Raw genomic sequence first — 13,408 nt, 5'->3', positions numbered from 1 at the left:
TTTACGTGCTGGGGTATTTTTTTTATTTTTTGAAAAGTTGGGATATTTTTTTTATATAAGGCAAAAGTTGGGGCATTTTTTTTATTCTCTCTTATTTAAATCTGCAAAACCGCCTAATTTTAAATGTTTAGATTTTTCTAAATAATATAGTAAAGTCTAAATACATGCATAACTACTGGCTACCTAGCCACATACCGTATTCTTGTTTGGGTGTAGTCACACTATGTACATCTCGTGTGACACACACTCTTGTTACCAGGGAACGTGTAACTCCGTTACAATTAATTTCACCGACCAACGTACGCCACTCCATAATCATGATGAAGTCTTGAAAAGTATTGTGTAACAGGTGACGGACCTCGAATAAGTCTTCAAATTTCCGTCACAGAATGAGCACTTTATCTAGTCTATTACATCAGAGAAGACCATGACACTGGCAAATGTGTTTACAAGATTTCTGTTACTTAACAGAGCGATATCAAGTTGATGAGCTGTTAAGGTTCAAGTATATCAAGGTAATATTATGCCCTGTGAAGCCATTCGCTTAAATTGTAGCACAAAGCTCTTCTTGGTGCTCCACCAAAGCACATTAGCCATTGCCAGCAGCCGAGACTCGGGGCACGTCGTGGTGTTCTGTGAGACTTCCGAGGTGCTGATTAAGCTCTTCAATGCGCTCTCTGTACGTCTTCGACGCCATCTTTTCAATCTCCTCTTGTTCCTTCGATTGACACACAAAATTCGATTAGCACTGTTAGACAAATGTTACCAAATTTCACATTGCACACCCTCTTCTTTTTGTGTTCGGCGTGTCGACGTTGAGCCGGAGTCATGTCATCCACTTCCACGCCAGCTCTTGTTTGCAGCTCGATAGTATGTTTTTCTACATCGCATCGCTTTAAATCCTTTTCCCTTTGCTTTTTCTGCTTGCGTTTGGATGCCAATTTGATTTTCCCCCCTCTTTTAAGCTTCAGCTTACCTCGCTTCACGTTCTCCATGTGCTGTGTTTTTCTTCAGCTTATTAGGTGTCTCAAATTTCTAGCTTTTAATTTCTGTAACATTTTTAACGCCAAAGCTTTAGTTTACGAATGGTGACAGATGTGCCAGAGGAGGAAGAGGAGAAGGAAAAGGAGGCACTACACATTGCGAATGCAGCTCCAAATAATGCGGAATTTGCTTCATCTGATGTCTTAGCGCAATCAAAAAGCCACACAGCCTGGCCGAAGGAATTTAATTACAAAGAATACATTGCGTTGAAGCGAGGCAAAGAGCGCAAGGCTTATTTAATGAGCTTTGCCAGTAAATATGGACTTCAGATTCCAACCACCACCACCGCAACAACAACTGCTCCTTGCCTTGAGCATATCAGCGACCAAAAAAACGTTGATGAAGTCTATGGTGGACCCAAGGACCGTAGAAGAGTGCCGGAAAAGCAGTACATGAGGACAAATGCAAATAATGCTGCAGTAGATATGAAAAAGACAAGAAATATGAAGCCAAAATGGTCTATACCACAAAACTTTACCTGGCCCAAGGGTATGAATCGAGAGGAATTTCTTGCGAAGAAACCGGGTGAAGAGCGCATGGCCTATTTAGCCAAATACATCAGAAAAAATAGCATAGAATTAGAAGAGACCACTTCGCAACTAAGTTTGCCCATTGGCCGTCAGCCAGATCCACAAGCACATCCTTTTTGCAGATGCTCTAGCTCCGAGGCGTGCGCATCTTGCCATAAATGCATGGAGTTGCACTGTGTCTGCGGATTGACTGGCCGTCTACGTCGTGCTGTATGTCAGGAGTCCCGAGCATGTAATTGCTCACTAATGGATCCTACCGCACGTTGCAAGCTCTGTCATGGCTGCCGGCAGCCACATGGTATCAGTCATTGTCGCTGTGTCTTACATCAGCGACTTTTGTGGCAAAAAAGGCGCCCAGATTCTGTTAGCGAATTAACGACAAAAGAAGAGGACAATGTTTGCAGTTGCTTTTTGCTTGCTCATCGACATGGAGGAGCTGATGCTACACGGAAAAAGCAAGCGGACGTAGTGAGACAAATTGAGCGTGTACGCCGAATGAAAAGAGCCATAGGATTTCCATCGAGTGATAACTTATATCGAGATAAGAAAGTCATTAATCTTCTCGGTGACGAAGGACTGGAAAGCGATTATGACGATGGGGTGGATGATGGACCATGCTCTGAAGTGTTCCAACCCAGCACTTCAAGTGTCATTCCGCGGACAATGACTAGACGGCTGTTGGATACTGAATACTGTCCAGCATCGTATCATCCATTGTTTCGTTCGGAAGGTTGCTCGTTGCTGGAGAGTATCGAGCCGCGAAATGGACGAATTAGCCGTAATGGAAACGCTGCTGTAAGTTTTATATGTCTAATAGATTGATTTCATCAATCACTTGTATAATCAAATTACATATTGTAGCTAAACAGCGATGCGATGCAAGGTGAAATTTGCCGGGGATTAGAGAACATAGCATTTGAGTTAGGTAAGTTTACTTTGATCGAATTTTTGATGCTGAGCCAATGGTGGATGTTAAGTAAAAATTGTTTGACATGATTTGGGTGTGTGCAGATCGAAACGATACAATGCCACCTGATGTACGTGCGCACAATGAAAGCAAAGACTTGATAGAATGTAGCGCTTATCTGTTTACGTACGATAGGAATTAGTGGACTATTTGGTGTACGTGGCAAGCGTTAAATCAGTGAACATTGGGGAACTCATAGGCACGTTTGACGACACGGCTGCTGTTGCGGCCAGTATCGTTATAGAAGAGTATATGACACAGCTTATCAAAGACACTGCTATTCATCAACGAGCGTTGTGTCCTTTAACGGAAGCAAGTGCTCAGGCATTCACAAGAGAATGTATAATGGGTTTAAATTGGTGCCTTTTTGAGCAACAACATCCCTTCGTACCTTCTGATCCAACTAACAGATTTACATCGCTTGTGGAAAAAGAAGAAATGCTTAAAAACAAGTTAGCAGCTTTGATTCAACATGAGTTTGTATCTACGCAGCCAAACCGCTTAAATAAGATAGAAGACAAAAAGTTGTCCCAATGGATTCGAAGTGCCATCGATATACCATCTTTCGTATTAACCGGCACGACAGAAGCTGACGTAGCAGGACTTACCGAAAATCTGTCAAGCGAAACGGCAGCTCTTGTTCACCAGATTACTACAGCAAACTCAACGCATCCAACTCGTCAGATTCGTCTTTCGGTCAAAGCAAATTCTATGACTGGAAATCCTAGTTACGACCTGCAGTTTGCAGCAATGCTAGAAGATGGACATCACATCAAAACGTCTGTTGGTGGGTTAGACAGTAAGATCAGAGCGAATTCGACGATCTTCCAGCTCGAAAACGTCATCGAGCGCCAGGAGCGAAGGAGTAAAGGAATCCTTGTGGACCCGCTGAAGGCTCCTGGACCTCCGCCGAACCCTAGGCCTCGACCCCCACAGGATCCAGACGATGCTTACGGTAGTATGTTTAGGCACGTTTGGGAGCACTTTAACGCATGTGATCTTCAGAATTGGAAGGAGTCGATGGATAGTTTCTTGAACGTGATTACGCCAGGGTGTACGACTGCTCGGCGAGACGCGAAGCGTCAAGGTACGGGGTCATGGCAAAAAAAGTCAAAAAGGCAGAAGACTGTTTCGAATTAAGACAAAAATACGAACGTTATGTAAAATTGCTGTTTGTTCATGGAGCTGTTCATAGTTTTTCGTTAGCATTTAATCGGATTCAGCTTAATTGATCTAAATCGGGTTAGTCTGAAACGGACCATGCCGTCGCCTCGTAATATAATGATATATAGTGTACTGGTCGAAAAAAGATACTGCAACTGGAAATGCTTGCCTAGATTCGTGAAGTGATGAACAAATATGAAGTGCTTGGTGTGGTTGGAGAAGGTGCTTATGGTGTTGTGCTCAAATGTCGGAATAAAGAGACTAATGAGACGGTGGCGATCAAGAAGTTTAAAGAAAACGAGAATGATGACCTTGTGGTGCGCAAGACAACACTGCGTGAACTAAAGATGCTGCGTTTTCTAAAGCACAAAAATATAGTTGCGTTGAAGGAAGCGTTTCGTCGAAAGGGTCGGCTGTACCTTGTGTTTGAGTATGTTGAGAAGAATTTGCTGGAAGTACTAGAAGACAAGCCCAATGGCACTGATAGCTACCTTGTACGCTCATATATTTTTCAACTCTGTTGTGCAATCCATTACTGCCACAAAAATCGTGTCGTACATCGAGACATCAAGCCAGAAAATTTGCTTGTCAATACATCTGATAGCGAGCACTCTCTACGTTTGTGCGATTTTGGCTTCGCACGAATACTTCCTGGTAACGGTGTCTTGACCGAGTACGTCGCGACACGATGGTATCGAGCTCCAGAGCTACTGTTGGGGGATACTAGGTACTCTACCGCTGTGGATATATGGGCTATTGGATGCATCATGGGTGAACTCATCGAGGGTCAACCGATGTTTCCTGGGGAGAGTGAAATCGATCAGCTTTACTTGATACAAAAGATGCTTGGTCCACTACAGAAACATCACATGGAACTTTTTGCGACAAATCCTCGCTTTTCTGGTCTAAAAATTCCTGAAGTCAAAGCAACTCAGACTTTGTATTTACGATATAGCGGCCGCTTGTCAAAGAATGCCGCCAATTTTCTTGAGGGGGTGATTCAGCTTTGCCCTGAAGATCGATTGACAAGTGAGGAGTGCCTCAATCACCCGTATTTTGAAGGACTTTCGCTGTCCAAATCCATAGATGCTACTAACTCTTCAAATACAGTGGTAATAGGTGCAGAAAATAAGCCTGTGAAACTTCTTAATCTGAGCGAAAAACAGCAATTGGAAGATTTTACATCAGCAGAGGATGACCACGCAACTCGTCGGCAATCTAGTTCGTATGGAAGTGCTCGAAGCAAGTACCGAACATTGAATCACGGTACTGTAAAGGGGGAAGAAAAAAATTCGTCGCTTGCAAAAGAGAAAAGGCGGTCAGGGAGCAAGCGCCGACAAAAAGATGAAAAGGGGGCCAGCGGCCACTTAACAAATAGCACCACGTTGCGAAAGATAACGGACTCAGTAGAAGATGTATCTGGTGTCTCACTTGCAGTATCGAGACAACAATATGAATGTACCGCTCCAAAAGATGACGAATATGGAGATGTGAGTCTAAATAGTGGGCGCCGCAAACACCGCAAGAGACCTAGCAAATATCTCCCAAAGCCTGCAAGTTGTGGAATTAGTAAAACGAAGAGTCTGCACGGAAGAGATTATGTAACATCGACAAACACGGGAGTCTTTGCAGGAGTCGGCATTGCGATGGTTCAGCCAGTATCTCAGCAGGTATTGCTCTCCTATCAAACGTTGCCGCGCTACTTACCCCACTTGGGAAGTGCCTCCGACGACCTGAAAGATTCTTCAAGCTCTAATGTGGTGTCTACTCCTTGTGAAAAAGCTCTGGAAGAAAGTGGACTCATCAGTGTCTTTAACAACCTGATGTATCCACAATCTAACTATTTAAAGAGACCGACTAAGAAGGCTCGTGACACAATAGAAGATTTGCTGGATTTTAATTAAAGTAACTGTTGCAAACTTATTGTGTACTTCATTTCCAAGCTGGGCACTTAGTGGTGTCAATGCAACGTTTTCTATCTGATCAACAATAACATTTCTAGTGTGAATTTCCAAGTCAACCTAAGGCATCTTAAAAATTATGTATGCTCATGCAATGTACGGGTCCTCCGCACCAAAGTTTAAAAGATACTTGCCAATCGCCTATTAGGTAAGATGCCGAATACGACAGCATTGAAGCCTGATCGATTATTTGGCTCACTATCTATCAAATGTGGTATTCGTGCGAAGTCGATTCAAACAGAATTTATTGACAATCACTTCGAGTTGTTTGTTGCGCACTTCAAAATACAGCACATATGCTCCACATTCTCGACGCAAATTGGTGTCACCGCCTACAAACGTGATTTGACTGTAGATCTACAAGCAATTTCTTCGCGGATCGGTCGTAACAACTCATGCAAGGCAACCTTATCTGAAGAGGGATTAAAAGGATCGTGTTGAGCAGACTTGTACAAAGCCTCATATACGTTGCCGTCATAGCGCCCAAGCGTAGAATTTAACGCGTGGTCCGAGAAATTAAACCCATCCACAAGCGTCACGGCGTGCGGGCGGATAAGATCAAGAAGCTCCACCATACTGGCGCGAATAGTTGTCATGTCGCTGGAAAAGATACAACCAGACTCAATAAATTGCGAGGCAGTGGCATCCAATTGCGTAAGAGCAAACAACTTGCAAAGTAGCTGTAAAACCAGCCGAATCTCGGACGGTGCAGCGCGAACAGCTTCCACAAAATTGTTAACCAATATGAGGTAGGTATACGCGTTAGACAACTCGACGCACTGTACCGAATTGTTCTGCAACACTGCAGCGATAGATGAATCCATCGATGCCTTGATGGTAAGGCTACGTAAAAGATACAGAAAGCGCTGCTGGAAAGTCTCGACGTACGTATCGAGCTCAAGCCACTGATCTTTGCTGCGGGGCTGAGATCGACAGAGTGTATCAATCTGTGCAATAAATTGCATTGCCGTGGGAAGTTGCCCGCCTGATTGATATTGACCATGAATTTTTAAGAGCGCACGCGCCGTCTGCATAGCATAATATCAATGAGTAAACGCTACAAAGATTGCTATGTTATTCTAACTTGTAGACCTGCTGACAGAGAACAAAGTTTTCGCCCTCAGCAGTCACCATCTGAACGACGTCGCCTAAAAGAACGGGTAGACCTGAAAGAGTTACACCAAACATGAATAAATGCCCTTCTAGAACCATTTGCTGGTGCCAGCATACCGCTTGAGAGGAGGTATCCGTGTCCACCGCAAGCCTTGTAGCGCAAAGCAATATGATATTAAATGTATAAGTGACACTTGCAAAAAATGTACATACCCTGCGGCATGTCTCGATACCATTGCTAGCCATTTCCGACGCTACCACCTTAAGACCGCAACTTATTGTATGACCTTCAACTAGCATACTCAAGTCGCCGTTTTTTACTTGATCTGCCAATTGCGACGCAATTGTGTCAACGTGATTTCCTATACACGTAAAGCTCTTTTGACCCGATGCGATAAATGATCACAAAGTAGAAAAGACGCAGCTTACCTGATAGTATGATGGCATATGCAGCTGCTAGCAGTGGAAACAACCGATACTGTTGCGTTTGGTAATCCAATACGCAGACCTCTTCGGTGGATTCTGGGTTTCGGGCATCGTAACCTTGTCGGCGCACTCCAGAGTAGCGTATGGAAATAGTGCAGGCTTTCGCTAATGCTAATCCACTTGAGCGGACGTACACCATACGCGTTTGAAGCATCGTAAAGTAAATCACTTCTTTGGGAATACCCACGTTCTTGGTGTACTTGCCCTCCGATGTCACCGTCGCAAACCGCATACCCATGTTCGAACGCGGGATGCGGACGCGGTTGAATGCACAATATCCATTATCCACGTTGTTAAACCCGATCTTCGGACCAATGTCACCTAGCGTCACGCCGGGCATCACGTCGTGCGTTTCCAGATCACGCAGCTGCACCATGAAGTTGTGAACGCCATAGTCCTTGCCGCCGAGAAGTAGCCTAGCATAGACCACTCCAAAGTTGGCAGTGCGAGCCAATGCGCCAGGCCACCACTTCATGGAAGTAACCGTTGGTGAGTGGATCTCAAACTCGTCATCAGCGGGAATGTACGACGCCGTCGTCTCAAGGCCACGCACATTGGAGCCGTGGCCCAGCTCTGTCTGGACATAGCAGCCGACCATGCGCCACTGCTTAGCCATTTCCATCCAGCGTGATTGTTGCTCATCTGTGAATAGCAGCCCCAAATTATTCAGAAACATTCCAGTGTGCAAAGCAGTCGATGATGGACAACCCGTGAAGCCCTGCAGCACCAAATGAAGCAGCGCCGTGTCTTGATCATCAAGGTTGTTGCGGTGAGCAATTAATACAGCTTGTCGAGCCATCTGTGTAGCGCGTTTGTACTGTTCCCCACGTGTCATGTAGTACATTTTTTCGTGATTGAGTAAGGGGTCTTGGACAAGTAACTTCTCCAGCCGTTCAAGTTTCTCCACATTGCTTTTGCTCTGGTGCAGAAAGTAAGCCAGCTCTCTTGATGAAATCTGACTCTTACGCCGCTCGATATCAAGCGGCGACAGCATAGTTGATCGGCTCCAAACAGTAGTTCCGAAATGAGAAATATCAGCAAAGAATAGCAAAATCCATTCTTGTAATACTGCACGCCATTTATGGTATCTAGTGGTTTAACCGATACTGAGTTACAAGCAATGGATTGTACAATTGAAGAGATGCAAATGACTGCCGTCGGAACTAATGATGACGATACTAACATCGCGACAAGTTATAGTCTATTTAATCGGCAGCGTTTCAATGGTGTAGCGACCGATGAAAAATGTGGCTAATTAGATAAAGTTGGTTAGTTTTACCAGAGCAAATTTATGAACCGCTTTCGGCATAGCTATGCCGAATGATTCAGCGACTTTCAAACTCCAAACAGCTTGCGTATTGTGATGACCAATTCACATTGGTCGACGTGCTTTGAGTCTTCTTAGTAACTCAGAATTATCAAATTGATTGATGCTTTTTGAAACTGTCAGCGGTATGAGTGATGTCGTTTTGCTGATCAGCAAAATCCAGCAAAAGTTTATGAGACGGAATGCTGGATGGTACGGACGTGAATAACTCCTCGAAGAGAAACTTGTTCAATTGCACTGAGTAACTTTAATTACACAGACACACGATGAAGGTTCTATTGCGAGTTATACTTGTCTGTCAAATTGATTCAGAATATATATTACATCTGAGTCCCACAGCCTTGTTGGAGCCGACGTGTTTGAATAGGTTGAGCACTTCAATTGTTGTTACAATTCTAGATAGATTAAGACCCAAGTGTACATGACGTATTCAGAGACATTGATAACACCATACTACATACGGCGCGTCATGAAAAATCGGCTGTCAATTGTATCGCTCCATCACTTTTCTGGTTGAGAACAATCGAACATGCACCTAATCATTGTAATTAATATTCAAGCAAACTATTACTTGTCTATCCATATACAGTATTATCGCTGACGTGATACTTTCCATATTGCTCGATTGTTCGTACCACTTCACACCTAATTAAGCTCTTCAGTCTTTCGCTGATGATTCCATGTCTTCTACAAGGCGAGAACCGTGCTTTTTTGTAAGCCGCGCGGTAAGCATCTCCTTAAAATCATTCATAATTGCATTTTCGCGCTGCTGCTTCTCCTCAAAATTAATAAGCGCAAGGGCTCGCTTTTCTTCTGCTGTGTAGACTTGATTTTCCTTCCGGATTCGAACCGCATTCATGCGCTTATGACGACTTCCGCTCATTACGTAGCCTAAATTTTCCAAATTTTCGATTTCCTCACCGTTCCAGCCAACTTCTCCGCGACGCGGGATGCGCATGTTCTTCTGCACAAACTGAGCAATAGCTGCGCCTTCACCGGGTAGCAAAGCTTTGCCATAATGTGCCGAAAGAGAAATAGTCTCGTCTCCTGCGGCTACCAAAGGCTTTGGTCCTATCTCATTGTCGTCCTCATTGTCCTTTCGCGACCCTTGGACCGCCACTTTAAACCGGTCCGCTTCCTTCTCATCATTGAGGTCTCGATTTTCCTCGTCAGCTATATTCTCTTTCGTCAGCTCTGAAGCCGCCGACTGGTCGGACTCATTGTCGTTGCAGCTGTAGCTGTCGTCGGAACGCCGATGGTCTTTGCGTCCACACCTTCTCTCTTTCTTGTGCTTCTTGTTTTTTTTGCTCTTCTTGATATTTTTTTTCCTTTTACCACGGGGTAAGACTTTTGATTTAGACCTCTTGCTTCTGCTATGTCGCAATTCCTCGCTTTCAGAAATAGACGAGCTTGATTCAGACCACGACCCAGATGGCGACCTAGAAAATGACCGAGATTTAGAATGGGATGGAGACGGCGTCAGAGCTTCTATCAATCCTTTTTTTGATTTTGTTTTCATTGGCGGGGGGCTAGGAATACTTGCCCATATACTAAAATGAATATCCTCTCGCTTTTTCTTTCTCTGCTCAAAAAAGTCGTCGGTCTGATCGCTGGATCGGTATCTCCTTCTTTCTTTGATTGTGTCACCGGGACCACTGACACAATCATAAAATTTCTTAGACTGCCTGGATCTGTTTAAACTAGGCGATCTCGGACGACCACGGTGCAGCGATTGGGACCGCGATGGGGGTCGCTGTCCATTTCTAAGGCTGCTCCGATTGCTTGATTCAATTTTTACATTGTGGCTACGGTGTTGGCTACGACTACGTTTCCTGCTACGGCTGCGGCTGCGTTGAGAAGACAAACTCCGATGGCGACGTGATCGTGGACCCATTTCTGAAACAGGAATACCCGCAAATTTTAAGCGATCGTACTTATCCAAATCGAAACTGTACAGCAAGGATTTTCAACATTAACACCCCCTCATCCCCTTCTCTGCTCCCATTTCAGGAATCAAGCTTTTTAAACTCATGCAACTGAAATACTGCTATTTGCGTACGTAAACCAACGTACGTAAACCAACGATACGGTAAATTAAGAAAATAACCGATCTATGGCTCAAGTGGTTTGTAGCTTGGCCTGGGACCGGGAGGTTCCTGGCTCGATACCCATAAGAACCGGATCAAGGGCGCCGGAAATAGGTCACTAACGTGGACGAGCAGTCACACCCCTGTGGCGTGACCGCCCTGCCAGCCTGCACCATATTGGGTGTGTGCGATAGTTGGGTGGGAGGACTTCCTACTGCCCGTAAATGCCCCATAGTGTAATGAGGTACGGAACCCGGTCCCAAAATAAGTTGAATAGCTACCAGCATCCCGCGCTAGAGAACGTTAAGCCTGGTGTATGGTTTCCGGTAGCTTAAATCTCTAGGAGTTTAGGGAAAGCGCAGGAATCAAACATTGAAGTATCATGAGGAAGTCTTATGATTGATTTTACGCATGTATGATAATGGCGGTGTCACGTTAAGAGTAGGTCAGCGGGAAGTGTTAGCTGCTAACTGCGGTATGCGAATTATATGTATCCATAGTAATCGAGAATCAAATCATAAGTCAGACTGTATTAGTTTAAGCAAGTTGTGTAAAGTAATACGTACTTAAGAGGCGCTCAATTTGAGATCAAGGCGGCCAGTGAGCAATCCTTCGTGTGTTGGCTTAACACAGTCATAAGAATAAAGACAAGCTCTGTGCACTTGATTGCACTCATCGACAGTCTCATGACCGAGAGTAAATAACTATGTATCCTGTGTAAGAATCGAATCCGGTATGTTTACGATCTGCACTCGAAACAACAAGACACACTTAACAAACCTCGGGATTTGATTGGGCCTGAGAGGGGAGCAGAAATGATAAACGTGCGCCTGATGCTACAAACGTCTTAATCAGATGTCGGTGGAAGCGCAACTGACCGCCTTAAAGTTCTATAGACAAAAGCTGCTTTCGTGAAGCGTTGATCACTTGAGGCATAGAAGGGAAAGGAATTTAGAGACGTAAAGTTAAGATGACTACAGATGTAGTCCTGCTCAGCACTAGCTTCAGCACATTGCGCTACCGATCACCAGGCTCAATGGTCGCGCGTAAACAGCTGATGGACAGTACCTATTTAAATAAGGTACCTCTATCATGGACAGGCTCGGCAACAGATGTCGCGAATATTTGCACCGCCAAATCAGGCGTTCTGCGCAAACTATATCCTTGTCCATCAGTCATTACAAAAGGAAAGTGCAGACTACCCAGCAGTCGAAATCCTCGATAGCCGAGATGGTTGTTAATTTTCTTTCGGAATCGGTATGGCTTACCAGGATGTCCGAACAAGTGCAGCTTGCACAAATACTTTCCGTTCATGGGGACTGCCATAACTCTTTGCTGAGAGGGTGCTAAGCTATGGCCTTATGTTCTATACTAGAGCCGGTATGAGTGTAGCAGATCGCAATCCGCAAACTTCAAGAGCTCCCACAACCTTTTACCCAAAGCAAATATACTCTTCAGCTCAAAATTTAAACTTGTTTGTGGCAAACTCGCCAATGTCCATGACCTTAGATTCTCCGAATTAAATAATAAGACATAATTAATATGCATGACTACTGGCAGTCCCGCCACGTAGTGGCTTCTTGTTACGGTGTAATCCACACCTTTGTATGATCGCACCATCTTGTATGACTCACCCTTTCATAGCAGGGTACATGTAACCCCGTTACAATCTCCCCCATCAAACTGTGAATACCCACAATAAACATTTAACTGTCCTCTCGTACAAAGCTCGCGTGTTTAAGTCCCCAGGTCCTTCTTCACGCATTCTCGGCTCAAAGAGCCATGTGTCTATGACCCCACCTCGCTGGTTCCGAGAGCTCCGCGGGCAGAGCCCTTCTCCGTCTTCTGCACGCGATGCAACTCCAGTCAGTACGTCCGCGGCCTCAAGGGAACCGCATTTCATGCCCTCGGCAACCGGGTACCGCACACCACCCGCCGAGGGCGAAGAAACCCCTCGTCGAGGATTCGGAGGATGTCGACAGCGATAATCCTTTTCCAGCATGGGAAGAAGAGAAGGGCGAAGTTTGCTTGGATCCATAATCCATTTTGGGGTGTCTTCCGTCAATCGCAACCGCCAGACATCATTATACTGCACTGCTGGAACGCTACTCCTAATCGTGGCATCATCTGTCTCCGCAACCAAAAGTGAAAGTCCTCCAAATATGATGAATTCGCTCACAGCAGAGTTTGTATGCAAAAGTCCAGCATGGTGAAAACGACTCGTAGGTCGATTTTCTCCAACTAGAACCTCGGCCCATTGTCTATTGACAAGGTCGAACACCCACGTATCGTTATGTTCGATATCTTCATTAGCTGCATTGGTACTAATACCTCCAAAAACATACAAATTATCTTCAAAGACGATGGTACTATGAGCAGAACGTCTCATGGGCTGCACAGAAGCCGATCCATACGATGTGCTCCAGAATTGTGTCCATTGTCCTGAAATGGCTGGACTTACCACTTCTGACATGATTTTCAGTCAAATTTGGATTTCGAGAATCTGCAAGAACGTTCGTTAGGGAGCAGTCCTGAATGAGCTCGACAAAATGCACTAGAATGAATGACCAAGCTTGTCGTTAAATTATAACTTGAGTTTATAATTAGAGGCACATCTCTAACTGATTTCTCCACAACAAATTCGTGTACTGTTCTATATGTGTAACGCCAGACTAAGGGCTCTATCAATTCCACTACATTATTCTGCACGTCTAGCTCTTGATAATTAT

At 44.7% G+C, this 13,408-nt stretch overlaps 6 protein-coding genes across 6 annotated transcripts; 2 read left to right on the top strand and 4 right to left on the bottom strand.

The window, feature by feature from the left end:
* Positions 1-589: 589 nt before the first annotated feature.
* Positions 590-995, bottom strand: PHALS_03058 (Conserved alpha-helical protein; the record flags this gene model as incomplete). Its single annotated transcript, XM_024721612.1, has 2 exons — positions 590-718; positions 786-995. The coding sequence occupies 2 exons, from the start codon at positions 993-995 to the stop codon at positions 590-592; spliced, it is 339 nt and encodes a 112-aa protein (XP_024572879.1).
* Positions 996-1,085: 90 nt separating this feature from the next.
* On the top strand, positions 1,086-3,681 carry PHALS_03057 (uncharacterized protein; the record flags this gene model as incomplete). The annotated part of the gene is made up of 4 exons (XM_024721601.1): positions 1,086-2,369; positions 2,436-2,499; positions 2,586-2,611; positions 2,677-3,681. The coding sequence occupies 4 exons, from the start codon at positions 1,086-1,088 to the stop codon at positions 3,679-3,681; spliced, it is 2,379 nt and encodes a 792-aa protein (XP_024572878.1).
* A 209-nt stretch (positions 3,682-3,890) lies between these two features.
* PHALS_03056 (cmgc cdkl protein kinase) lies at positions 3,891-5,609 on the top strand (the record flags this gene model as incomplete). Its single annotated transcript, XM_024721590.1, has 1 exon — positions 3,891-5,609. The coding sequence occupies one exon, from the start codon at positions 3,891-3,893 to the stop codon at positions 5,607-5,609; it is 1,719 nt and encodes a 572-aa protein (XP_024572877.1).
* Positions 5,610-5,998: 389 nt separating this feature from the next.
* On the bottom strand, positions 5,999-8,259 carry PHALS_03055 (peroxisomal acyl-coenzyme a; the record flags this gene model as incomplete). Its single annotated transcript, XM_024721579.1, has 8 exons — positions 5,999-6,387; positions 6,452-6,468; positions 6,555-6,694; positions 6,759-6,832; positions 6,897-6,930; positions 6,993-7,141; positions 7,209-7,907; positions 7,974-8,259. The coding sequence occupies 8 exons, from the start codon at positions 8,257-8,259 to the stop codon at positions 5,999-6,001; spliced, it is 1,788 nt and encodes a 595-aa protein (XP_024572876.1).
* A 991-nt stretch (positions 8,260-9,250) lies between these two features.
* On the bottom strand, positions 9,251-9,813 carry PHALS_03054 (Uncharacterized conserved protein; the record flags this gene model as incomplete). The annotated part of the gene is made up of 2 exons (XM_024721568.1): positions 9,251-9,765; positions 9,801-9,813. 2 exons carry the CDS (start codon positions 9,811-9,813, stop codon positions 9,251-9,253), a joined length of 528 nt encoding a protein of 175 aa, XP_024572875.1.
* Positions 9,814-12,740: 2,927 nt separating this feature from the next.
* PHALS_03053 (kelch repeat protein) lies at positions 12,741-13,152 on the bottom strand (the record flags this gene model as incomplete). The annotated part of the gene is made up of 2 exons (XM_024721557.1): positions 12,741-12,806; positions 12,859-13,152. 2 exons carry the CDS (start codon positions 13,150-13,152, stop codon positions 12,741-12,743), a joined length of 360 nt encoding a protein of 119 aa, XP_024572874.1.
* Positions 13,153-13,408: the final 256 nt, after the last annotated feature.

This window comes from Plasmopara halstedii (genome assembly GCF_900000015.1).
Source record: "Plasmopara halstedii genome assembly, contig: Scaffold_208, whole genome shotgun sequence".
Taxonomy (NCBI): domain Eukaryota; phylum Oomycota; class Peronosporomycetes; order Peronosporales; family Peronosporaceae; genus Plasmopara; species Plasmopara halstedii.
Note: the sequence above shows the minus strand (reverse complement) of the source record. Positions and strands in the feature narration are given on the sequence as shown.